We start from the raw sequence: 26,379 nt of genomic DNA, 5'->3' as shown, positions 1-26,379 counted from the left end.
ACTTGCAACTAAGAAACGCTGACTACCTAAAGTGTTCAATTTAGTTCTATTTTTATATAGCTCTAGAAGAGAATAACTCTGTCCTTGGGAATCTTTTAATCTAGTTGAAAGAAAAATAGGAAATGGATAGTTATTCAATCTAATTTTTAAATAAGCAAGAAAGATGAAGTGTTAGGTAGGATTTTCAGTACAATGATAGTGTATCTTGTTAACGGACAGCACAAAAAGCTACATTCTCAAATACCTGAAATTAATATTCCAACCCAAAACAACCTTTTGAAGAAGACATATTTCCCCTAATGAAATAGAAATTAGAGAGTTCAGGTTCAAGGGAGTATACAGCCTTAAACTGGATGGTGATTCAGTAAAGACTAAAAAGAAGAGTCTCATTATAGAAGAAGTGATGTGCAAGTCAGAGAAAACTTCAAGACATAGTAATTTAGAATGTTAGGATGGTGGCTGGGATACAATCCATGTTGGATCAAACTGGAGTCTTTACTATTTGTAAAAAAAAAAAAAAAAGTCAAATATGTAATCTACTCCTTGATTGTGAAATTTCACTCTTTATACATAATGTAACTGGCAGCCAGTTACATTATTTTATACAGAGAGAGAATGATATATTACATTTACATGTTACATTAAAATAATGTAACAGAATATCCAGTTACACTTTACATATACATATATATGAAAAGAGTGAAATTTCACACTTAAGGAGATTACCCATCTGACTTTTTTTTTTAACAGTAAAGAATGAAAAGTAATGAATATCGTTACATTATGTATAGAGGGAAAATTATGTATTACAGTTATATGTCACATTATAAAGAAAAGCTCACATGTCACGCATGCTATATTTATGCCTTCTTGAACTCTATATATCTATTTCCTGAAAACCTTATTAAAATACTGAAAACCAAAAGCTGCTTAACTACTTTAGGCTTAGTTTGCACAGCTGCTCATGAGTGTCTCTCAGACATAGAAAAATAATAATTGCTGAGATTATCAGCAGAATTCAAGTTCCAAGAAAGCCTATCTCCATTTAACTAACACATACACACACACACACACACACTCACAGAGCAAAATAGTATAACAAAAAGCCTCGACCAGGTATGTAAAAAGGATGAGGATTTACACTGGATGAACACTGGTGTTCCCAATCCCCAGCATTGTGCTCAAGACATGGTGGGCACTCCACAAACAACCACTGAAGAAATATTTGCATGATCAGACTGCTATGTATATTCTATAAATATTTCCTTATATATCAGCTGACTCATATTTTGTTAAAATTAAATATTTTTAAAGCAGTAACTATACATTTCTTAGGTTTTAACTACTAATTTTTGCCCCCAAAATAAAGTGAAATTTCTAAACAACTACAGTTCTAAAAACTAACAAAAAAGAGTAATATTTTCTAAATTCAGACCACTAATCTAGAGCTTGCATTATCACTAGCCAAAGTTCATTTACTATAAGATTGAGAAAATCTTCAGCCTAATGTCTTAAAATCTACAATCTAAAACTTAAAAAAAAAAAACTTTTTAGAATATTCTCAGAAACAAAAGTTAGTTTTCAAATACCTTGTTTTACTAACTCAGGACTTAAAAACACTCTTAAAAATATTGTCTAAGTTTATAAGCTATTTCAAACTAGTACTTTTCAAACCACATTATATAACTACTTTATATTTCCTCTTGTCACTTCCTGAAAAAATTATCTAAGCTGACAGGCATCCTACACAAGAAAAAATAACAAATTTTACTCAACTCACTGAGACTATTACTAATTAAGAAACATGTATGTGTGAGCTATTCAGAAATAATTTTAGTGGTAAACTCAGAAGAAAAAAAAAGATCATAGCCATCTGAGAAACAATAAGCTCGGGCTATGAAAATTTACTCTTAAAAGTTTACAACTGAACTTTCAAATAGACTTGAGTTTCCACATGCCCCCTGGGATGTCAGACTTGTAGACATGTGGAATAACCATAATCTATCTTTCTCTCTCAGCTGAAAGTTGCCAAGAGCCTGTTTTACTCACCACATCCTACTAATCACCAAGTCCTGTGGATTTTACATTATAAATAGTTCGTAAATTTATGGTTACGAGTTTGAAGTCCTGAAGCCAAAGTAGTAAGGTTGAAACTCTGGCTCAGTCACTTTCTATTTTACTTTGGGGAAACTGCTACATTTCATATTGCTCATCTACAAAATAGGAATAATGCCTATGTCAGGGTTGTGTTTTGAGGATTAAATGATCTACTACCATAAAGCACTTAGAAGAGTATGTAGTACATAGTAAGTGTACTATAAACCTTTAGCTCTCCTATTACCACCAAATCCTAGGTCACTTATCTGGCCAGTACCACTGCAGTCTACTAACTGGGCTCCCTGTCTCTAGTCTTGCTGCTTTTAAATCCATTCTCCAACCTCTAGTCAATGATTTAATGCAAATGTGGTCATGGGCTACCCTGTCTTATTCCTATGCACCTCCTGCTCCTGGCATGTCACATACAGATCCGCAAATGTTACATCCTCCTTCCTAGCAGCAAGATTCATCTTGTCTTTCTCAAAGTCTGTTACCAGGCCAAAAAAATAAGAAACAAGGTAAGAAAAGGTAATAATTTTTAAATAAATTCTCAGATACTGAATTCCCTTCTTCCTGCTCTATAAAAATATTTTCTATCACTTGTAGTTAACACAAACTAAGACAACAAAGCAGGAGAAAAGGGGGCAGGAAAAAAAAGGTAAACTAACAAAGACATTCTAAATTAATGGCAAAAAACTTAAAATAAGTATGAAGTAGCTATGTAATAAACATCATCGAATGAGTAATGGCTAGGATATTGTTTTGCACATGCTTGAAGTTTCAGAACTACATTCACAGAATGTATTAACATGGCTCCAAATACACTGTCTGAAATATAAATCTGCGTGAATCTCCCACATACCATCCAACACTGAGCTCAAGAATTACCACCTCTATAAGCTTCCCTGCCACACAGCGTTAATCCTGCCTTCCTCTTTAACTCTGTATCTTGTATCACTCCATAACACACAGTAATCCATTTACATATTCTTCTATCCTCCCAGAATATGAGCTTTCTGAAAATAGGAGGACTGGCACCTTTGCACACCTATTATCTAGTGAACTGTATGGCAAAAAATAAATTCTAATAAATGTGTGCATGATATATCGTATTTCATGAAATACTATTGTGTGATATAAAATGTTCTCCTATATTTTCCCACATTTTAATGTTTCTGAAATAGGAATGTCTAATAATTAGTAAGTATGTTTGACTACCATGTGTTCCCTTCTCTTTTCTCTTGGAAGGCATCTAACACCTGGTATTCAGAGGGTCCAGAAAATACAATATTGATGAACAGTTTCTAGCATTAATAGAAACTGTATCAACAACTACTTTTCTTACTGATGTGGTCAATTCTTGATTTTCTATGGTAATACAGGACAGGAGTGGCTAAATATTCCCTAATGATGGAGAAAAATATATAAATGATTTGAATATATTTACCAAATAAATCACTTTTTTTTCAGAATTATCAAGTTATTTTTCTGAAACTAGTATCCAAAAAAACCTGGTTTCTGAATATGTGCCAACTATTGGAATCAAACGATTCTAACACCTCAATCAAAAGCATACAACTATGAGCGCATTAAACTAAAAGCGTCATCTTTTAATACGCTGTAACATATCCACCTTTTCTTTCTTATACTTACTACTGGACTTTATTTTAAATGATGGCAAGATATACTGCTTCCTCAACCATGTTTTTCCTCGCCAGATTCTGTAATTCTGCTTACATGGGACAAAGTCTTTATTATGTCTACAAGATTTAACTTTTGCCTTTTCCACTTTTCCAAAACTGTTCTATCATTTAATACATCTCTCATTCTAAAAATATTTGCCCTCACAAGGTTTCAGGCTCCTTAAATTATTAATGATTTATGCCCTCAATGTTCTGTACTTATGTAATTAGCCTTTTTCTCTGCCCACTACCCTAATCTGCCTATGTTTTAAATATATATTCTTATTTTTATTAAATGAATCCAGCAGGGTATTTTTAATTTCTCACTAAAAATTAAGTATAAAGCATGACATTACAAATGATTAATTCTAATCAATGTGATAACATGCTGGCAAAAACTTGGATAGGAAATAGAGGTAATTTCCCCAAAGATTTACCAATTGATGTCGGTCTAAATCTGCAAAGGTTGGACTTGATCAGATTGTGTACTAGACTGACTTTAGGTAAATCTACATGACGAACATGAGTTACTTCATAGTCAAACATGCACTACTTACATCAGAACTTACATCCTGGACTCCTAAGAACAAAAAAAGTTTACAATACTGAAAAGATTATGGGATATTATCTCAAATGCTAAGCCTCCTGGTGTTTCTGTTTTTATTTTTCTGTCAATAGATGTACTTTCTGACGCAATTAACTGAAAAAGTTCTATAGGAAAATACCAGTTTCTGATACTAAATCAAAATGGCTCTAGTATTTAATTTAAATCTAAAATAGAAATAACATAAAAATGTAGATATTTATATTAACAGAACATGCTTTTAACAAAAAGAAAAACTGCCTTTGACTCTAAACCACATCATCAGCTGTAAAGCTATCTTAGTTTAGTTTCTTTAAAAGCTACAAACTATATTCATATGTAAAATTACTTAAAAAGAAAAAATATATTCTCATGTCGAAGGGGAAGGAGGAAAGCTTATGAAAGCTGTTAATCCCCCCAAAATCTGCTCTTACTTACCAAATTTTGGAACACTCTAGAATTATAAATAAAAATGCTAAGCTATACTTTTATAATATTTCTAGAACACTAAATATATTATAATCAAATCTCAATTGAAGTTTAAATATACTTTATGATTATTAAACTAGTCATTTAATACTTATACATTTAACAATTAATATTTCCTTAATCACAAAGCTAATGCCAGTGTCATTTACCTGATATGAAAAAACTGTCCAAAATGTAATAAATATAATTTAAAGTTATCATTCTGAAAGTTAATCACCTAACAGAAGTCATTCATAATTTATGGTATTTCTATGGTTTTGATTAATTCATTTTAGTTAACACATTTTTGTTTGCCATTTCCATGGAGATTTACAAAAGTTATCACATATGTATTGCAAAATGTATCTGTATAACTGAATTGACATTAAGCCTATTTAATCTAGAACATTTCTAAAAACTTCACTGAGCTGCCATAATTTTTGTCAGCATATGTAGTACTGAATGACCATTAAAATACCTGAATTGAAACTATTCCAGTCTAGCAGTTTGTAAGATCTTGTGTTACCCATAATTCCGACAAAGGCTGAGTTCAAAACAGCAAATTAGTAGATCAGTTTTAGGTGCAGAATAGTAAGAAAAAAACAAAAAACACTACAAATAAGAACACAATTGACAACACCACTTGACAGGAACTAGAAAGACACAGACAGCAGAGTTAATAAGAAGTAGAAATAGATAGAGAAGAAGGAACATGCTATCATAATCTAACATTAACTAAAGTCTAATTAAAGATAATTACCTTTTCAAAACCACCCCACTCTTTCCCTTATTGTATGACCCTGTTTGCTTAATATTTAAAAAGAGGAAGTTCTAAAAGAAATAACTCCAAAATAACAACCCATGTAGTAGGTGGTTGTGATTTTAAAATTAAGACTTTTCCTTCCAATAAAGATGTTAAAAAAAAAAAAAAAAGAATAAAACAAATTAATGAATAAAAAAAAAAAAAAAAAAAGACTTTTCCTTTTACACTCAGTGTGAAAAGAAAATTTCCCATATTCACTAGTCAAAAAATAGCTGCAAGATTCATCTGAGAGTCCAATACAGCACTTTTAACATTAGCACATGCACCTCATCCATCATAATTTTCTCTCGGCAGAGTAACTCAGTGTCATAAAATTAATACATCATCATTATGGTAGATGCTAACTGAGTTTTAACATTCAGCTCTTTTCAAAATTAAAATTTTTTTCATAAATAATTATTTAAGGGGCCTGGAGATTAAGAAAATGTTAAGCAAATGTTCCTTTTTAATGCATAATACACATACAAAAAACACAATGCAAAGAATGTGATAACTATATCAAAATAATATAATAACTCAACCATTAGACTATGTAATTGATTTGTGTTTAACTGAAAATAAAACAAAACTGAAATACAACTTACATAACATTAAAGTATTTATATGTATATGCCCACAATCTTCTGGGAAATAAAACATTAGTAACTGAGAATTTCTCCATGTGAATTGAAAAAATATTCTGATAGAGAAGGAAAGGAAGACAATGGATGAGCTGTAGTTACAATACACAAAATATATTCTGTAATAAGGAAGGATTTGTGTTTTCTTCCCTGGGTCTGGATTCTTACATTTCTTACACAGCTAGAATAAACTGGCAAGTATGGAAAACCCCCAAAAGCAGTTGTTGTTGTTTTTAAGTAATGCCATGTAAAATATGGCTCTCTACTTAAACTTAGTTAAGTAACCTTCATTTGTTCTCCCAGACTCTACAGCTTACTCAGAGTATGTGGAAGCAATGATGACATCAAAATGTTTTCAATAAACAGAAGACATCACCAACAACTGAATATATTCCTGAATTTTTGGAGCTATTAGATCCATGGGTGGGTGCTGTCTATCAAAATATTTGAGTCAAGGGTCCACAGAAACACAGGTAACTTGGCCTTGGATCACCCAGTTAATGTCAAGTATTAACTCAGTATTTCCTTGCACTTTCCAAATAATTCAAGTTCCTAAACACATAGATATGAAACTTGGCATAGTCCTCAAGGTCTCAATCCAGTAAACTGGCCTCAGTCTAAACATGCCTTTTAATTACTGCAGAATATGCAAATACTACATGAAGATAAGATCTCAGATTGACTCAAAAAGTAAGGAACAGGGAAAAAAAAATAAACCATAGAAGAAAAAGAGAAGACTTGTGCTTAAAAGATGTATTTGCTCAGCTTTAGAGTTAAATAATCCTAGCTAGTCTTGCTTTTCTGAAATCCTGTTCAGGGTCTAGAAAAATTCCATTCTGCTTAACTCAAATGACATCAAACCAAAGGACACAGATTAAATTTCTTAAAAATCTAAAAGAATGGTAATGCTCTGTATCCTCAAAATCACTATTTGTGTTTTGCATACAATAATTTCAAAGCATTTTTCTCTTTTATATAGCTGTCGGTACAAGCCCCAGGAAGAGGTTACTGGAAGTGACAATTTAAAATTTTCAAAAACATATCTGATATGTGCCAAGTAAGAATATTAATATAACTTCAGGTTTAAGGTATGTCATCAAAATAATAAGTGATTTGAGCAAGTTATTGGGCATCTAGTCAATGAGAGATGTGAGAACAGAGTCCATAGGAAAGTTCCTACCATACTTATCATGCTTATTTTAGGTTTAGAAAAATCATCAAAGCATTTTTAGTCCAAGGGCTTGAAATTACTAGGACTTCCATGCCTCTTCTCTTTTATAATCAAGACCCCGTGTTTTAAAGAAGTGAGCTGTCATTTTTTCTTGTTCACTTATATGGAACAAATAGCTACATAAAAGAAACCAAGGACCCAAAGAGAATAGTTGCCTTTTTTAAACTCTTAAGGTACTCTACACAATGTTTACAATTACATTTTAAAACAATACTTCTTTTATGAATAAGGAAATTACTCAAAATCCATAAAGAATTATTGCTAGTGAAAAGAATTAACATCTTAAGCTAATGGCCACAATGATCAAATTGTAAAATTTGTTATCTGCATGGGTCAAAGAAAATAATAGCTGACTCAAAAGTGACTTAAGGATTCCCTCAAAGTGATACACCTTGGCCAAAGATGAATCAAGATTTGTTCTGTATACAAACGTAACTAAAATATATACTTAGTTTAATTATTTTTAATTAAGATTACTGCAAATATTTTAGAGCAACGTGCGTCAGTTCATACTTTGTCATTCTTCTTTCTGGATAGATTTGGCTTAAAAAATTATAAAAATCAATGTTAATAATCACAATGTCAGTAAATGAAACATCGAAAACAAACTTCTAAAGAACATACCAGGATTGTGGATACGATCCAAAAGCTTCACAGAGCGTGCACTAACAACTCCCCCGACATGCACGAGGAATCCAGGAGGAAACGCCGTCAAGGTAAAAAATGGAAATTCCTAGTAGAAAGAACGGGGGAAGAAAACAACTGACCATGTGTGAAGTACAAAAAATGTGCTTATTAAAAAGCTTGCCATAAGGAAATGAATTTACCCCTTACAAAAGGCTACCAATTATGCATTACAGATGCTTTGTAATTAAAAGTTTTCTTGGATGTTAGAGCTCTAAATCCATTTTCCCACATGTTATACAAAGTCCGAACACTCTTTTTATCAATTCTAAATGAGAAAGAAAACGTTCTCAGAGTTCCAAATTAAGATATTTGAACAGGGGGCTTCCGTGGCGGCCCAGTGGGTGGGACTCCTCGCTCTCACTGCTGAGAGCCCAGGTTCAATCCCTCGTCGGGGAACTAAGATCCCACAAGCCACACGGCATGGCCCCAAAAAAAAGGTATTTGAACACACTCTTCCTTCCTCGCAATCTCCTATTCTGATGCAAGGTGGCAATGAGACAGGAGGGCGGGGGGGGGGGGAATCTGCCTGCCCCGCTACCCCACATCTACTTCTCAGTGGGCGTAGACTATCCCTCAACACACATACCCTATCCCGGGCTACCAGTAAAGACTGAAGGTCTGGGGCAGGAGATGGAAAAGAATGTGGGACTCAGGGAGGAGGAGACAGAGATGAGCAGATCAGGTTAAGAGCTACATAGAAAGGTGAAGAGAAGAGCCAATGTCAAGTTCAGGTGGGCAGAGAATCATTGTGTGAGATTATTTTCTCTATTAACATGGGGGCAGCAGGAAAAAAATATAAAAACATAAATGCGTATTAAGAAAGGGGAGAGGTATGCAGATGACAGTAAGGCGGGCAATAAAATTCTACAAGTTCTTTTAGGCTTTATTCTCCCCTTCTCTCTCAAGGATATCAAACTTGTCAATTTACAGACAAAGAGAAGCATGCAAGAGAGAAATGGCAAAGCAGAGAAAGGAAATTCATTGAAACAACACCCAGAAAGAAAGGGGAGTTCCTGTGGTTGCCCAAATACAGAAGCCTCTCGCGTGGTACAAATTGGATGCAAGTATGGGAAACTTAACATCCAACCTGTCTAGCTGCAAGATTAATGTAGCTCACTTAACCAGAAGTCACTTACCAGTAGCCTCAGCTATTCAGAACATAACTGAGAACTGGAAAATAAGCAAAACAGGGCCCTCAACAGTCAAAAGAACTGTTAGTTCCAAGTACTAAACTTCAGGTACTTCATTCATAAGAGATCCCCACAGACCATATTCATATGATGATATATGGTAATTATAAATGTATAATGTTAGGAACATATTCTAAAATCTATTGGTATCTTTTTTCCTGGACCCACAGCAGATTAAATGCAGCAAATAAAAGCTGGGAGATAAAGAATATTACTAGAAGCAGGCACATTAAAAACAGCAAGATTACTGATTGTCTGCTTAAAGCATGGAGAATACGAACTGACCAAAGCATAATTCACACAGCATAGCAACTTGGAGCCATTTACCACAGAGGCAAACAGTCCTGCACACCTCAATAACTCATGAGATACAGTATTAAAAAATATGTGTGTGCATGTGTGTGTGTACATACACACACATACATATTTAGAAAATTCTAAATTCTTTTAAAATTCATTCGAATTTAAAAGTAATCTTTAACAAGGGCAAGAAAAACCTAGGCTATACAGAAAGGAGTAAAAAAACAGTCAATGGAAGTGGACAGGTTTGGCCCAGCTGATAGGAAGAGGAAAAGGAAGAGAAGGGAGACGACGGGAGGAGAATTTTACTTAAAAGTATTATAAAATGGTTAGTCAAGATAGCTCCTTATTTCCATCTAAATTTTTTAAAATATAAGTTTTAAATGAGGAATGTACAGGTAAGCTTATGTTACTGGAAACTTTAGTATTTTACCTAATAAGTTAGATCTCTAAGGTTTTTCAATTTTAAGAATACGGAAGTTTTTAAATTTCCTCAAACTACTGTGGCCAAGTATAAAAAAACACTTTACACTTAATCTTGATAGTTAACATTTTAAATATTCTGGGTAAGAGACACTGAAAATGAAAATTTTGTAAGCTAAATGGAAAACAGTACTTCCACCAAAAATTGAGAAATAAATTAGGTAAATTCCATGCTGGAAACCATCTGCATATAAGATTTCAGATAAGTATGAAAAAAATGAACCTAAATGATTTCTCTATTCAGGATTCTTTGACTCTTCTCCCCAGATTTCAGAAGATGGGATAAAGGGACAGGAGGGAAAGCATCACTCTAGAGCCGGTCACAGCAGAAAATGTAGGGGAATGGCTGCCCAAAGAGGCGGAGACCCACGCTACCAACTTAAACTCTGTCCTAACTGTCCCCAGTTCATCCAGCACACTCCCTCAGTTTAACACACAAAATTTAACCTACAATTAAAATGACATCGTTAATCAACCCAAACTAGCATCTTCAGACAATTCTCTCAGAAGAGCTACTGCCAGTATCTCAGCTGACTGTTAAATACCTATCCTCCCACTACCATCACCAATGACTACTATGGAGCACTTACAGCGTGCCAGTCCTACGCACAGTAGCTTAAAACTGTGCTTCACAATCTTTCCCACACCCTGAGACAGAGGTACTATCATCTCCGTGTTTCAGGTCAAAAACTGAGATGAAGAGGGCTTAGGTTCTCTCTGAACCACAGACTTTATCACCTGGCTTCTTGCCATTTCTGGTTAAAACACTGAGTTAAAGAATTGATCTTAATCTCTAGTCCGTTACTATACCTGATGAATCTATAGGTTCTCTTTCACTGAAAAGGACAGCCTCCTTAAGATCAGCCCAAGCACACCCTGCTTTCAATGTCCAGATGGGAATGCCAGGGACTACAGAAGACATTTTCTCTGGAAAGCCCTTATATTAAAAATATCCTGGTGGTTAAGAATCCGCCTGCCAATGCAAGGGACACGGGTTCGAGCCCTGGTCCGGGAAGATCCCACATGCCACAGAGCAACTAAGCCCCTGTGCCACAACTACTGAGCCTGTGCTCTAGAGCCCGCGAGCCACAACTACTAAGCCTGCGTGCCACAACTACTGAAGCCCGCACGCCTAGAGCCCGTGCTCCACAACAAGAGAAGCCACCACAATAAGAAGCCCACACACCGCAACCAAGAGTAGCCCCTCAGTCTCTTCAATAAGTGATGCTGGGAAAACCGGATACCTACATGCAAAAGAAGGAAATTAGAACATTCTCTAACACCATACACAAAAATAAACTCAAAATGGATTAAAGACCTAAATGTAAGGCTGGATACTATACAACTCTTAGAGGAAAACGTAGGCATAATACGCTATGACATAAATCACAGCAAGATCTTTTTCGATCCACCTCCTTGAGAAATGGAAATAAAAACAAAAATAAACAAATGGGACCTAATGAAACTTAAAAGCTTTTGCAGAGCAAAGGAAACCATAAACAAAACGAAAAGACAGCCCTCAGAATGGGAGAAAATATTTGCAAATGAAGCAACCGACAAGGGATTAACCTCCAAAATATACAAACAGCTCATGCAGCTCAATATTAAAAAAACAAAAACAAAAAACCCAATGAAAAAATGGGTGGAAGATCTAAATAGACATTTCTCCAAAGAAGACATACAGATGGTTAAAAAGCACATGAAAAGATGCTCAACATCACTAGTTATTAGAGAAATGCAAATCAAAACTATAATGAGGTGTCACCTCACACAGGTCAGAATGACCATCATCAAAAAATCTACAAACAATAAATGCTGGAGAAGGTGTGGGGAAAAGGGAATCCTCTTGCACTGTTGGTGGGAATGCAAACTGATACAGCTACTATGGAGAATAGTATGGAGGTTCCTTAAAAAACTAAATATAGAAGTACCATATGATCCAGCAATCCCACTCCTGGGCATATACCCAGAGAAAACCATAATTCGAAAAGCTACATGCAACCCAGTGGTAATTGCAGTGGTATTTACAATAGCCAAGACATGGAAGCGACCTAAATGTCCATTGATAGAGGAATGGATAAAGAAGATGTGGTATATATATACAATGAAATATTACTCCACCATAGAAAAGAACAAAATAATGCCATTTGCAGCAACATGGATGGACCTAGAGATTGTTATACCGGGTGAAGTAAGTCAGACAGAGAAAGGCAAATATCATATGATATTGCTTATACATGGAATCTAAAAAAAGGCTACAAATGAACTTATCTACAAAACCGAAATAGAGTTACAGATGTATAAAATAAACTTATGGTTTACCGGGCGGTAAGGGAGGGGGGAGGTTTAAATTGGGAGATTGGGATTGACAGATACACACTACTGTATATAAATTAGATAACTAATAAGGACCTACTGTATAGCACAGGGAACTCTACTCAATACTCTGTAATGGCTTATATGGGAAAAGAATCTAAGAGTGGATATAGGTATATGGATAACTGATTCAATTTGCTGTACAGCAGAAACTAATACAACGTTGTAAATCAATTATACAACAATAAATATTTTTTTTAAAAAAAGAGTAGCCCCTGCTCACTGCAACTAGAGAAAGCCCATGTGCAGCAACGAAGACCCAACACAGCCATAAATAAATAAATAAATACATACATACATACATACATACATACATACATTTTAAAAAAAATCTTGCCCTGTGGAGCCTAGATAAGACTTCATATGTTGATACTTTGACATAAGCCAAGTACATGCAGCATAAATCATTTAACAGCATGTGCTCAAAGACAGGCTAGTTGAAAATTCTGAGAACAAAATGGATTTTTTTTTTAAGATTTAAATAGGATTTTTCTTAGAAGATATTTAAGCAATTTTTTTTGAAATCAGAGATTCTTTTTATTATCTCAAGACACCAGAGTAAACTTTCTAGATATAAAACTCCATGCCAGGTTCCTACTATGATTTATTATATAATTTTATCCCCACTTCTAAAATGATAATTTGTCAAAAGACTTTGCTTTATATCTAAGTTTCCCAAAGTTAAAGAAAGTTTCTTTCTTTAAATGGAAGACTCCATGGTAAAATATATTTGGGAAATACTAGGTTAAACTAAGTCAATTAGGTTTCTTTATTGAAGAAGAATATACATCCCGGAATCTAAAAAGTAACTTCATTTTTCTTACAAGTGAAAAAAAATCATATTGAAAAAATAAATCTATTTGCTTTACAGCAAACAGTTCACAGGCAGAACCTAAATCTAAATAAAAGTTTTATCTCTATTTCTCATCTTCCAGTAATCTGATACCTGTTACCAAGATCTTGTCAACTTATTTTTTAATGCTTTTGTGAGAGAAAAAAAATAATAACACTTTTATTTTTGAGAACTGCTACTTGAATAACTCATAAAATAAAAAAATGATGGACAAATAAAGCTTCTCTTTTCCATAAGAAAAAAAAGCCATATAGTTTATTAAAGGTAGCAAGGGGTAGAAATGAGTATTTTAAAATGAATATATAAAATGGTAAGTAGATCATGTGTTCAATTTGATCGAGTGTTCAACTTGGCAGAGTTAAGGCATATCTGTACACATACAGGGAAAATTCTTCATACTTCTGTACATATTTTTCCCATACTAATGGCAACCACAGGTAAATGGGAAAGCCAAACAAGATAATGCTTTTTCTATTATTACGTACGCAGGGTAGAGAGGGAGGCTCACAAATTCAAGTAACTGCCACTGGAAGGTTCGGTAATGTAAATATATTGCCAATTGAGGCTTTATAAAGTTGTAAATGAAAACTGTAGCTCTCCATACCTTTGCTGTTAATGCCACGAGGATTATCTAGTAATGTATGCCCAATATGTTAATGTGTCCAAAATTTTAGGAATTTTTGAAAGCATATTTGAAAACATAAATATTATCCAAACTAAATCCAAAACAATTTTCATTGATTAGTATTTTTTTTTGTTTTAAAGCTAGGTGCTCCTCAAACTTCTTAGTACAGAGAGTAAAGTCATGGGCTTAACATACAAGCAAAATCTCATTATAGCAAACGTCAAGGCAACTCAAGTTTTTCTGTTCCTGTGAATTCTAGAATGGTAATTAGATTACAGGAAATATTCCTAGTGTACAGGACTCGAGAGAGTGTAAAACTGGGAGTAGGGAGGCGGTAAGAGCTCTCTGGCCTAAAAACTGTAAGTGACACACACCTTTATTTGACCTTCTTCCCCATGTTGTTAGTCTATGTTTGGTTTCAATGCACAGTCTGAATGTTTAGGTGGGCTACTTGATGGCCTGGTTGGTATGCCTGCCAGATGTGAGAGTAGCTGAAAGGCAACTGCTGCCTGACAGAGCATAAGGCAAAGAACTAGGTATTGCTAAAGTCCCATCGCTCTGTTTGTTCAGCTCTGTTCTCTGGAGCCTCGTCTAAAAGGCAAACAGTGCGTACACAGATACTTTCAGCACTAGGAAAGAAAGTCTAAAAAAATTACTTATTGTACTGTTTATAATAATAGGATCTGAAAAACACTCTTCTCAAAAGTCAACCTCTAGAAAAGAAATACCTTTGGTTTATAAAATACACCCTTTTACAGCCATTCACTATGTTTCTTTTATTTTAATTTAATGCTAGTATAAAATGGAACATGTAAAAGAAAATTCTGTAAACGCTTATAACTTCCAAATCAGACATAATGAAAGCTATGGAACTGTGCCTTAAAATAACTGACATGACATATAAAATCATGCACTGTATTAGTTAAGTAGAAAAAAAAAAATGAGCCTCATAGTGCTATTAAATTAAAAAAAGAAAACTTTGCATTATGAAAAGAAAAAAAGCTGGCAACATTTGTTAACAGCTTAAATAAAATTTAAATGATCAAGATTCAAACTACAAAAGCTACTGATACATGAGTAGGTTCTCACACAGGTTCAGAAACATACCCGCCTCCTACAGAACCTATGAGGTGATCCTCCCTTAGCAATGACGTTTATACAAAAAAATAAAAAGAGAAAATCATCCCAAAACTTTAACTATTCATTGTTCCATACAACATATTTAATAAAACAAATTTATAGTAATTAAAAGTGATGCATTCACATACTGAACAACCACATTATCTACGTTAATCTGTAGAAATATGGAATCTGCATTTCTTAACCCCAAGGACATTGGCCAGTGATAAAAATCATCTCAGAAAATAAATATATTAATATACTAAAGAATTATTTTTAATATAACATCAATAAAATTTTTTCTAGAAAATTATCTATTTTCTTTTACATACTATAACTTTAATGTAAAATCAGAAATGATTTCATCATTCAATGGATATTTCCAAATAGATTATTTCTAATATAATATTGGAAGACAAAACAAAAATATTTATAGAATTATTCCAAATTAAAAGTAATTATTCATAAATGAATTACTCTGATACCTTAAATATATTTTGGATTGAAATTACAGTATTATAGATACATGACCAAAACTAGTTTATAAAAATAAGTTTATAAAATAAACTTATTATAAAATTATAAAAATAAGTTATAAGTACATGGAAGCATGATAATAAAATCATATTAACAGTGTAAGAATAAAGAATGTTGAGTGACTCTTACCCTCTGTTCCAATGCTGACTGAGTCTGTTGTCTTAATAGAGCTTTAAAGGGCCCCCCTTCTTTTCCAGCACTACCACTTCCCATTCCTACAGAACATCAGTACATAAATAACAACCAAAAAACAACTAGAGAAACAGACAGTTTAATTGCATTCATCTTCATAAATATCATGAGTCAAAATCTGTTAAAAAGAAAGTATAAAGTATAAAGAAAGCTTAAAGTATTTGTGATGGCAACTAAGCACATATTTTACTTTTTTTATTCACAAAGTTTTCTTTAGAAGCAAGATGCCAAAGTCCTACTGATCACAGCAAGCTTTGGACTTAATTTGTTCTAAAAATCATTTATAAAATTATATTAAGGTGATAAATTTTTATATAATATTCAATTTTAAAAGTTGAATCTTCTAATAAAAAATAATCAATATAATACCAATTATTTATACCATGCTAACAATTTAAGAGTACTAAAAGAAATAAGAGAAAATTAAATGTTTGTTTAAAAGTAAATATATATAGAGAAAAAGCACTAATTGGGCTTATCTAAAATATTCTAAAATTCTCTAAAGAGCATGAATAATTTCAGGCAATTCTGAAATATAGTCACATCTATTTTCTGATAATTTCCCATTCCTAAACATAACATTCATGACAAAACAGCATTAATAGTCGTATCATAGTTTTCAACACTCGTTTGCAAAAATTAACGTAAAGAGTTTTTTTAAAAAACCAGAGGCATATAATAGACACCTCACAAATGTACACAGTCATGGATGAAAGAATTACATTTCCCAAGCTCTTAGATGTATTTTTTTAAAGGCTTAATTTTAAATTTCTTTCCCTATCTTAGTTTATTCTTTTGATAATACTAATAGACCAATTATGGTCAAAGAATTATAGAAAGCAGGGGACAGGTGAGAAGCCAGTACTCTACAAACTAGAGTTTATAGTTTAGTCCCACCTTTTAAAACTGAAGATACATGCAGGCAGATTTACTATGTACGATGACTTAAAAAAGGAACTAATTTACTTTTACATTTTTAGCTGTTCTTGGATAAGGAAACAAAAGTTAGCATGTGTATAGTCCCATTCTGTTCTTTAAAAATAAAAAAGAAATGTATTTTTCTTGTAGTAACCTAAATGTAATTTTTAGAGACTATACAATACTAAACACAGAAATGAAACTAAGATTTTTATATGAAGCATATTGAAAACCATAAAATAAAACGTAATTTTGTAGAGATAAATGAAATATCAGAAAATAGAGCAGAATAACTTGAAAATTAATGCAATGGACAGAAAAAAAATGGATAATGAAAGAATATCACCAAAATGAGACTTAAACTGATTCAAACAGAATAATTTACTAATGTAACTATATGGTTTAGCAACATGATGGTATAGGTCCAACATGAATGGAGTTGGTGTGAAGGGAAAGAAAGTAAAGCATCTAAAACAGAAACTCTGGTAATGAGAATCTAAAAATTATTGGAAATATGCAGATCTACGTGTCCTTAGACATATAATTTTTAATACATAAAATTCTTTTAGCAGAATATTCATAATTATCCATCAAGTAATCCTCAATCATGTCCTCATAATAATTCTAACCATTAAACTGTCTGCCAATAAGAAAAATAAGAGTACATGCTGTGTAAAATACCCAATACTTCTATATGTTATGAAATAATTAATTTTTTTCAAAGATGATTTAAAATAAAGGGATTAAAAAGCTGACATAATATGATCCTACCAGAAGCAGCCAGGAACAGCTCTTCACTGAAAGAAACACTTTTCCTCAGAACTGGGCTGACAAGGCTAGAAGGATGAGGGGGAAGGCTAGATTCCGAGAGGAGAAGACAGGACTTTTTAAGATGAAGGGAACCACAAGAGAGAGAGGGGGAGCTGGGACACAGGTAAATCCTAGCCCCCTGTGGGTAAGGTGCTGTGGAGGAAAGTAGCAGAGAAAAGTTGCAGATTCAGAAGATGACCAGAAAATGCAGGATAAGGAAAGCAATGATGAAGCAAAACATAACAGTAGAAATGAACTGTAAAATGCATACACAAATCAAGTAAGCATATGAAGTCATCAGCAAGATCATCTATTCAACATAATATAAATAAAAGGCAGAGTCTAAAATTCAACAAAACCTTTACAAACTCTGCACTCATTAAAAATTTTTAAATCACTAGCATAGGATTTTATGCCATTCTAATTACTTTTAGCTGACTTTCCTGCCATTTTTTGCTTAAGGCTGTGTAAAGCTAAAATGTACCACATTTTTTAAAGCCAGAAATTTGTTGTCTCAAATATAAAAACTTATTCAAAGTGGTAAAAGTATAGTTCTTCAAATGTTATTAACTAAAACATACCACTTATGAGTATTTTAATTGAACACCCATTCAAAAAAAATCAACACTTGCTACCACATTAGGCAGATAGTCGCCATTAAGTTTAAATAAATAATATATTAACTTCTTTCTGTCCATCTTTGAGATGTACATTAATGATTTTCTTTTTCCTCTAAAATTTTAAATACGCAAATCCTATCACAGTACTGTTTATATTTACAAAGATTTGAGTACCTAAGAGCCAAAGAAATACCCTCTGGATCACAAAAAACATACATGGCAAAAAGCCTGACCAAAAAAAGTAAAAACTGGCTTGAGTCAGGTGTCACATCAATATCCTAACACTAGAATTCTAAAATTCCACTCCTACTCGTTGAATACTTGAAAAAAAAATGAAAATAAAACCTTGTAAAATGTCAAAAATTAGACTCTATAAAAATATTTAAATCAATATGAAATTTTTTAAAAACCCATCTGAAGACCCATCTGAAGGTGGGTGATAGCTTTAACTACAAACAGAAAAACAACTTTCTCAGTCTAAGTTTTATTAACTTTATTCTATTTTTTTGGCTCTCCAATTTACCTATAATAAATCAATCATAAACAACTAATCTATCATGAAATACATGCTGAACTACAGCTCTAGGAACTTTAGAACATTCATAATTTTGCCACTTTAAATCTCCATGAGAAATAGCAATGCTCCTCAGGAGTATTTGAAGATATTTTTGGGACCCATGATAAGGCCAAACAACTAAAAATTGTTAATATCCTATAAATATGCGATTGAGGTATTGAATAGTTATAGTAAAACAAAATGATTAATTTAGCGACAGCTTATAAATGTAGAAATACATGAGAATAATAGCTCTTTTGTAAGTTAATTTTTAAAAACTAAAAATTTGGAGCTAGAAAATAAAATGCAAAGAAGTTTTCATTGATAGTACAATTGATTGCCTACTAGAAAGCTAAGGGAAGAGAAGTCTCTTTCAGTTAATTTATTACTTCACAATCTTCTTTAGACTTGGCTTTTCTGGTGAATGAAAAAAAAGAAACAGAAAGACCAAGGAAATACTTTCAAAAATGTGTCTGTAGTATGGCAAAAAAAAGGAAGGTAAGAAATACTGAAAAGTGACCTGGAATACACAAATAAACAACCAGTGGACAAAGCCTCAAAAATATGTTTAAGAAAACTTACTCTTCAAATGCTATCCTAGGTCTTTATTGTTTTCATTGTTATGAATTTCAAGGCCAGAACCTCAGCCTTTATTTAAAAACAAAACAAAACAAAAAACCCACTTCACTACAATTTCAATGGTTCAGTTTTTATGACACAAATATGGTGAAGATGCCATATTCCAAAGCATCCATTACTATCAAATATCACATTATTTTAAGTTGTTATTTATAATTATACATGTAAAAATAAAGCAGTTATTTTCAAAGAATTAGGTGTTAATAATTATCTTCTTTACATTTTGTGACTACATTTATAAAAATAGATATTATGTCTATAGGATTTTTAAAAATGCCCTTTCTTTACTTTGGAAGTAGTGCTGGTTCTTTTCATTGTTTTCGTAAAATCTGGGGTCATTTTCTAAATCTCTTGTCTAACACAAAAATAAAGTTATTAAAGATGATAAATTAAAAATAATGCAAATAAACTAGGCAAAATGTTTTCATCAATCTGGCAAGGAAACTCCCAGACAAAAATGCTATTTGCAAAAATTGCAAACTATTAACTTTTAAATGTTTTATTTATTTTTTATTTTTCTTAAGAAGAATAATTCAATGACTTAAATAAGCTAATTCTATTTTAAGGAGTAAGAAACTAATTTGATTTTTTTAATCAGTTTTTATCATAAAACATATTCACAAAAACTCAGAGATTAACAAAATACAAATAGGAGAGGGAAAAATTATAAATTTCATACCCTGGCAAATATGCAAGAATAAGTAAAGCAAAAATGCTATTTTCTAACCTAGAGAGTAAGACTAGCAAAACCAAATATTTTAAATAATAAGCTAGTAAATAGATACATGTACTCCAAAATAACCAAATCAGTTGTAAGATTTTTTCTTAATAAAATCTTAGAATTAAATACCAAAATAGAAACAATGAATTCAAAAATGCTTATACTGCATGAGGAATTGGATTGCAAGCTACTAGTGTTACTTTCTATCCAAATGCTTTACGATGTTATTCCTCTTAATTTGAGCATGAAATGGAAAATGACTACATGCAAAAATAAATTCTGGCCTTCTTATCTACGCTATGATTAAATCAACAAAATGTCGCTCTCTGAACAAGATAACTTCTGAACTACACAAAATTTTCACATTTTAATTGTAGTAACTGAAAATGATCAGTATTCACATTATCTTTTAACTTAAATGCCAAAAACAGGAAGAAAGGCTTGGATGGAAAGCTAATAAGGAACATAAACATATTTGGAAAAAAAAGAGAAAAAGTGAGTGGAAGTGCCTTACCAGTTTTGGGTGTCAAACTCAAATCTGTATCAGAAGAAGAGGACTGTCGACTGTAGGACTTGGAAGGTGAAAAGGAATAAGTTTGGTTTTTCAGAGGGGTTGAGGGTCCTGATGAGTGAGTATTGGGATTGGGATCTTCATTGAAGGGAATCCTGCCAGAAGAAGGTGGAGAAATATTAAGTAATCATGTGCCAAAGGACTTGACGGAGGCAGCATGATCTAAACACCAGGGAAGTATTGGGGCAGGGCCAGCAGTCATTTCTTAAGTGTGGAGCTGGGTATGAGGCCAAAGACATCCAATTGCTGTTTAACCATTCATCATTCTCCAGATAAGTAATTATCTGCCTTGAAACAGTTAATAAGCCAAGTAAAAAAGCAAAACAGCATGAAATGGCAGACTAAGGGGGTAAAAAAACATTAAAAGAAGAAATAAACAAAAAGAATAAATACATGAATAAAAATATTTTCAAACAAACAATGCTTTTTTAAGTTACGAAAGAAAAAATGATGACTGCAAATGGTGTGTGTAAATATTCACAATATTTTTTATATTTGCACACACAGATATCTTGAAAAGAAAAACATGTTTCCTTATCCTATAGCATCAAGAGTGCCACAGCTAAAAACACAGCAGAGTGGAAAATGAATATAGGCTACACAGAAACATTGCATTTTATGCAGAAGAGTCGCTTACCTGTTTTCCAACAGCTCTCTTCCACAGAATGAAACAGACCCTACTGTTACAAGTTTTGTATATAAAGAAAATAAGCAAATCAGCAGCTTTGGCAGCTATGTCACTTAGAGTCCAATCATCAATTTTATTTCTAACCAAATGCAGAAATAATGGCAAAAATACATACTGGAGGATTCTCCTAAAAACTCACAGTATACATATACAAGATAGGGTTCTTAGAGGATCTATGGAAGAGACTTTGGAAGCTGGAAGAACACTTTCACTTCCATGTAGTTAGAGCCCCTGCGGCGGCTAAATACAGGATTTCTTCAGTGCCACTGGACTACGAGTGAGAAAAGGAGGAAGCAAAGACTTGTGGTACCTGCCTACGCTACCTGCCTGCCTGCCCTCTGCAGCCACTCTGCCCGTGGCCTGCTTCCCCAGCTCTGGAGTCTGAGCAGTCTCGTACCAGTATAGATGAGAGTGGGAACAGACACAGAGAAGTTCTGAGTAAGTCGTGAGCCAGTAGCAGTATGAATTGGGCTGTTGTGAGTCGAGCGGCATCCATGGCTTGGAGGATGAACCAGCGGAGACCTGAGGGAATTTGTGGTCAAAGTGGAAGAAAAGAAAACAATACATACAAGAGATAGCAAAGTTATGTTAAAATAATTTCAAAGGAGCTTGTAGTTAGGGGACAGGAATTATTTTTTAATCCCTAGCATGCACAAAACAAGTTGAGATAAAAAAGAAGAGCTAAATATTAATTTGTTAAGAAATAGTTACAAAGAATCAGATTAATAAATTAGGAATGTGAATAAGAAAAATAGCAAGCAGAACTGCCAGTGGAATTAAATAAGAAAAAGATTAAAATTTGGATTTTCAGTTACTTTAAAATGTTTGCTATTATTTTGATCACCACAGAGCTTACTAAACAATATTTCAGGAAGAAAACACACATAAAAATGAAAAGCCAAATATGATGTTCTTACACTACTTTGAAACTGAGATATGAATAACTGCTGATATATTTTTCTACAAAGGAAGTTTAACTAACAGAACTGTTTCTGTCTAGCATATCAAGACAGAGTTATATAAGAATATGAAAATGACAGCATAAAGAGAAATGAGTGAATTGAATTAATATAAATAGATCCAATTATTCCATATTTCAGCACCCCAAGTATATAGCTTAAAACCAGGTTACACTAGGAACAAAACAAAGCAAAGGGACACCGCTTTAAAAAAAAAAACATTAATTAAGCAATATAATGACTTTTGTGTAGCTTTCAAACAGAATAGCTTATTAAACTTAAACAGAATTTAGTTAAACTACATTCTAAATTGAAATTGTGTAAGATATCAACTAACATCCTGCAATAGATCACATCTATGCACATGTAAAGGATACTTAGACCAGATACACTTAGACCAGAAACATACATCTATGGCACTTAAATTTTCACAAAGAAATTTAGCTGAAAGAGCATAGTTATAGTGGATGGGGGAAAAAAGGTATATTATATAATTAAGAATCCTAGACTTCATATTAGCAACTATTTCATTGTGCAATGCCTTCCCTTATGCACAATGAGGGGAAATGAATTAAGTCACTACACTCTGAAAAACTACCATACTCCCATTTTTTAGAATTCAAATTAAAAGTAATCGAGAGCCCAACTTTTCCTGGCCTTTTTTCCTTTTCCGCTGTCCTGTGAACATTCCCAATAATCACAATTTATCAAGATCCAAACATGAGTTTTCGTTAACTGGCAATAATGGTCTTTTAAAGACCATCTACTTTCTGAAAATATCACTGCTTTTACTATAGGACAAATGTTTCTGCTTTTGTTGCTAATTTAATTTTTTAAAGTGTTTAACTGGTAAAAATCAAATATCTCACTGGTGACTAATTTCTACACAAGCAACTGGGTGAGGTTTTATTTTTGTTTTTTCTTTCTCTGTTGAAGTAAGTGGCTAGTGGAGTTAAAAAGTCTAAGAATCGGTGCCGTACAGAGGAGAAACTATGACTAATGTCTCCTAGAAAGTACTTTTCTTTTAAATGAGAGAATCAATAAACCATATTTAAATGCACTTTCTACCATCAAGATAGTTCAGCTAGGAAACACCAAAGAGCTTTATACTCCATAATACACTAAATATCTAAAAGGAAAACACAAACTGATGGAGCAGAACACACCATTAATAAAAGTAAAATAAAATGAACATCATGAAGTGTTCAAATTATGACATCAAATTAAAATCCAAGTACAATGGAGAGAGCATCACCATAATGTATTCTTTGAGTCCTAATTCTTATCAATCTCCTTGCATGAAAGGTTGCCTTACAAGAATACCCTAGTGGTATTTCTAACATTAAATCTATTCAGGCAGGAACATAATCCAAACTACCTTATCAAATCCCTGTCTAGAATCAACAATGTTAAAATTAAAAACCAAAATAATTATAATCAGGTGACTCATAAAACAATTTTAAACTAGTGCCCAAACTGATTCATTAACAAAAATACAAAGAAGCTGGTTGAAATAAAGCAGCCTGAGGTTTTTTGTTTTTTTAAATAACATGACTTATGCAGTAATATGCCATTAGGAAATCTTAATGAAGCCACTTAAATTCTTCATGGAGTGAATAGCTGACAATTTAAGGCAAATGGCTACAACAAAATTAGAAAAAGAAAACTTAGACAAGCTCAGATTTACATTAATGTTCGCCTTCCTGAATGAAGGCGAAATGTATTCCCCTACCATCCATATGTCACTTTAAGGCACCAACAGGTACTGCAGCTTTCTTTCCACTAAGTAATTCAGTGAAAAGAGGAAAACTTCAGACATCACAATTGCAAAGGCCAGGCCCCTTCAGGCAGTACAGATAAAGCTGGAGGGTGGCAGAAGGAAGAGGGACCCAGCTCTTTACTTAAATTTGCTACGGAAAGAGAAAAAAACCCTAAATCCCTCAAAAAGTTATACCTGCAATCTGACTTTACCTGTAGCAGAAGGCAGTTCATATCTTTTTTAAGACAGATTTTAAATGGAAGATAAAGCAAATTCACTCAATAAATCATTTAAAACATTTCACTTATCAATATATTTCCAAATAAAATTAGAAAATATATGTAATACTGTGCTCCCTCTTGTGACTAAAATTTAACCCAAATAACTAAAGGCCAGCAGAAAGGAACAATTAAACAAAAAGAAAAAGTTGATAAAGAATCTCACTTTTACATAGACTGTTTGAAAAAAAAAATTGTGATTGCTTTCTAGGCAACCTCTCTTGACTACTGCTGAACTGGGAAACATTTTGGGTTTTCTGACTACAGAAGAACTCTGACCTCCTGATGATAAAAGACAGAGGTCGGCACACTATATACAGTACAGGCCAAAATCCATCCTGCCATCTGATTCGAAAATAATTAAGTTTTATTGGAACAAAGACACACTCATTTATTTGCATACTATTGACGGCTGCTTCCATGCAACATCTGCAGAGTTGAGTCCTTGCTATTTCCATTCCGGTAATTTACCAAAGAAGTTTGTTGACCCTTGATCTAGAAGAATCTCTAGAGCAATGGTTCTCAATGGAAGTACCATTGGCATTTAGTATGGAACAAGTCTTTGTTGTACAGAGTTGTCCCTAGCTGTGTGGGACAGTCAGCATTTCTGGTCCCCAATAGAATCATCCTGCTCACCCCAAGCATTACGACAGAAAATTTTCATTTCAAGCATTCTTTGTTGATAGCACCACCAACACCATGTTGAGAATCTCTGCCTTAGGCACAAACGATGACACATTAGCCAAATGGAGCCAAAAGAAATGTTCTGTTGGATCACAAATACTTTTTTAAAAAAATGTAAGAGTTTAAATTCCTTTAGATCAAGATTGGCAAACTCCTTTTTTTTTTTTTGGGTAAACAAACATAAAAACTATATGGCCAGTGCTTGAAATATTAACTATCTGGCCTTTTACAGAAAAAGTCTGCCAACATCTGCTTTATGCAGTCCCCAGTATTCTCCATTATACCCAATTATTTTATTTATATAAACTACTTGGCCTCTGTAGACACTGGAGTTTGAGACCCCTGCACAGGTCAATCTTTCCTGCTTTCTATACTATGTTGCTAATGATAGGCATAATTGGATTATCAGATATAGGGTATTAAGCATTCCCCAGACAACAAGTAAAATTCTTCAGAATGCATAAGCTTTAGATATACAGTGTCTAAAGATGTGGAACAAGTTTAATTTTATATTACTTAATTTGAATTTCATGACAGTATAAATAAAATATTAGGAATATCTAAATAGTTTTAAGCTTCAAATTTTGATAGTCATCTCTGATAAGAAAACTGCTGCAGGAAAAAATGTATGTTGAACAACTCTACTAAAATGTTTCAAATCAGGGCTTCCCTGGTGGCACAGTGGTTGAGAGTCCGCCTGCCGATGCAGGGGACACAGGTTCGTGCCCTGGTCTGGGAAGATCCCACATGCCGCAGAGCGGCTGGGCCCATAAGCCATGGCCGCTGAGCCTGCGCGTCCGGAGCCTGTGCTCCACAGCGGGAGAGGCCACAACAGTGAGAGGCCCGCGTACCACAAAAAAAAAAAAAAAAAAAAAATTTTTCAAATCAAATGAAAATATGTAGACAAAAGATAAAAAGCTCCATAAGAACAATTCATCGATTCATACTTACTCCTTCATTTCTTTGGACGGGGAATTACATGCAGGAAGGAATGCTGCTGGGCTACTTAATTTATCCAGTGTACACGCTGTTCCTATGGCTCGTACCACTAACCCAGATTCGCCTTCCAGATCAAAGCACTGTAAGTACCCAACAACTGCATTTCCTCTCATTTCAAGTACTTTCAAGCCAATCTTCCTCTGCAGTTCACCTACGAAAAAAGGAAGAAAACACAGTCGGCCTCTTATCTGCATGTTGCATAATACAAAGCTGGACATGGTGGTAATAGGAAAGAGTCCAGAAAATCATAGATTATTTAATATATTAAGTGTAACATTATGTTAAATATAACATTTGTATGTATTTATAAA

General features: G+C 33.3%; 1 protein-coding gene across 8 annotated transcripts in view; it reads right to left on the bottom strand.

Moving 5' to 3' along the window:
* C2CD5 (C2 calcium dependent domain containing 5) overlaps positions 1-26,379 on the bottom strand; it is an 82,449-nt gene that overhangs the window by 40,249 nt on the left and 15,821 nt on the right. For all 8 annotated transcript variants that reach the window (XR_003437783.1, XR_003437784.1, XM_027129436.1 and 5 more), the window contains exons 7-10: positions 26,021-26,219; positions 20,645-20,796; positions 15,804-15,889; positions 8,129-8,237 (exon numbers count right to left, since the gene is read on the bottom strand). Coding sequence is in view for 6 of the 8 variants with exons in the window: in XM_027129436.1 (XP_026985237.1) it covers positions 8,129-8,237; positions 15,804-15,889; positions 20,645-20,796; positions 26,021-26,219 (546 nt within the window). In the remaining 2 variants the exon portion in view is untranslated. The remainder of the gene's footprint in view (positions 1-8,128; positions 8,238-15,803; positions 15,890-20,644; positions 20,797-26,020; positions 26,220-26,379) is intronic.

Source organism: Aethalodelphis obliquidens, unplaced genomic scaffold (genome assembly GCF_003676395.1).
Source record: "Aethalodelphis obliquidens isolate GAN/ISIS:26980383/991018 unplaced genomic scaffold, ASM367639v1 scaffold36, whole genome shotgun sequence".
Taxonomy (NCBI): Eukaryota; Metazoa; Chordata; class Mammalia; order Artiodactyla; family Delphinidae; genus Aethalodelphis; species Aethalodelphis obliquidens.
Note: the sequence above shows the minus strand (reverse complement) of the source record. Positions and strands in the feature narration are given on the sequence as shown.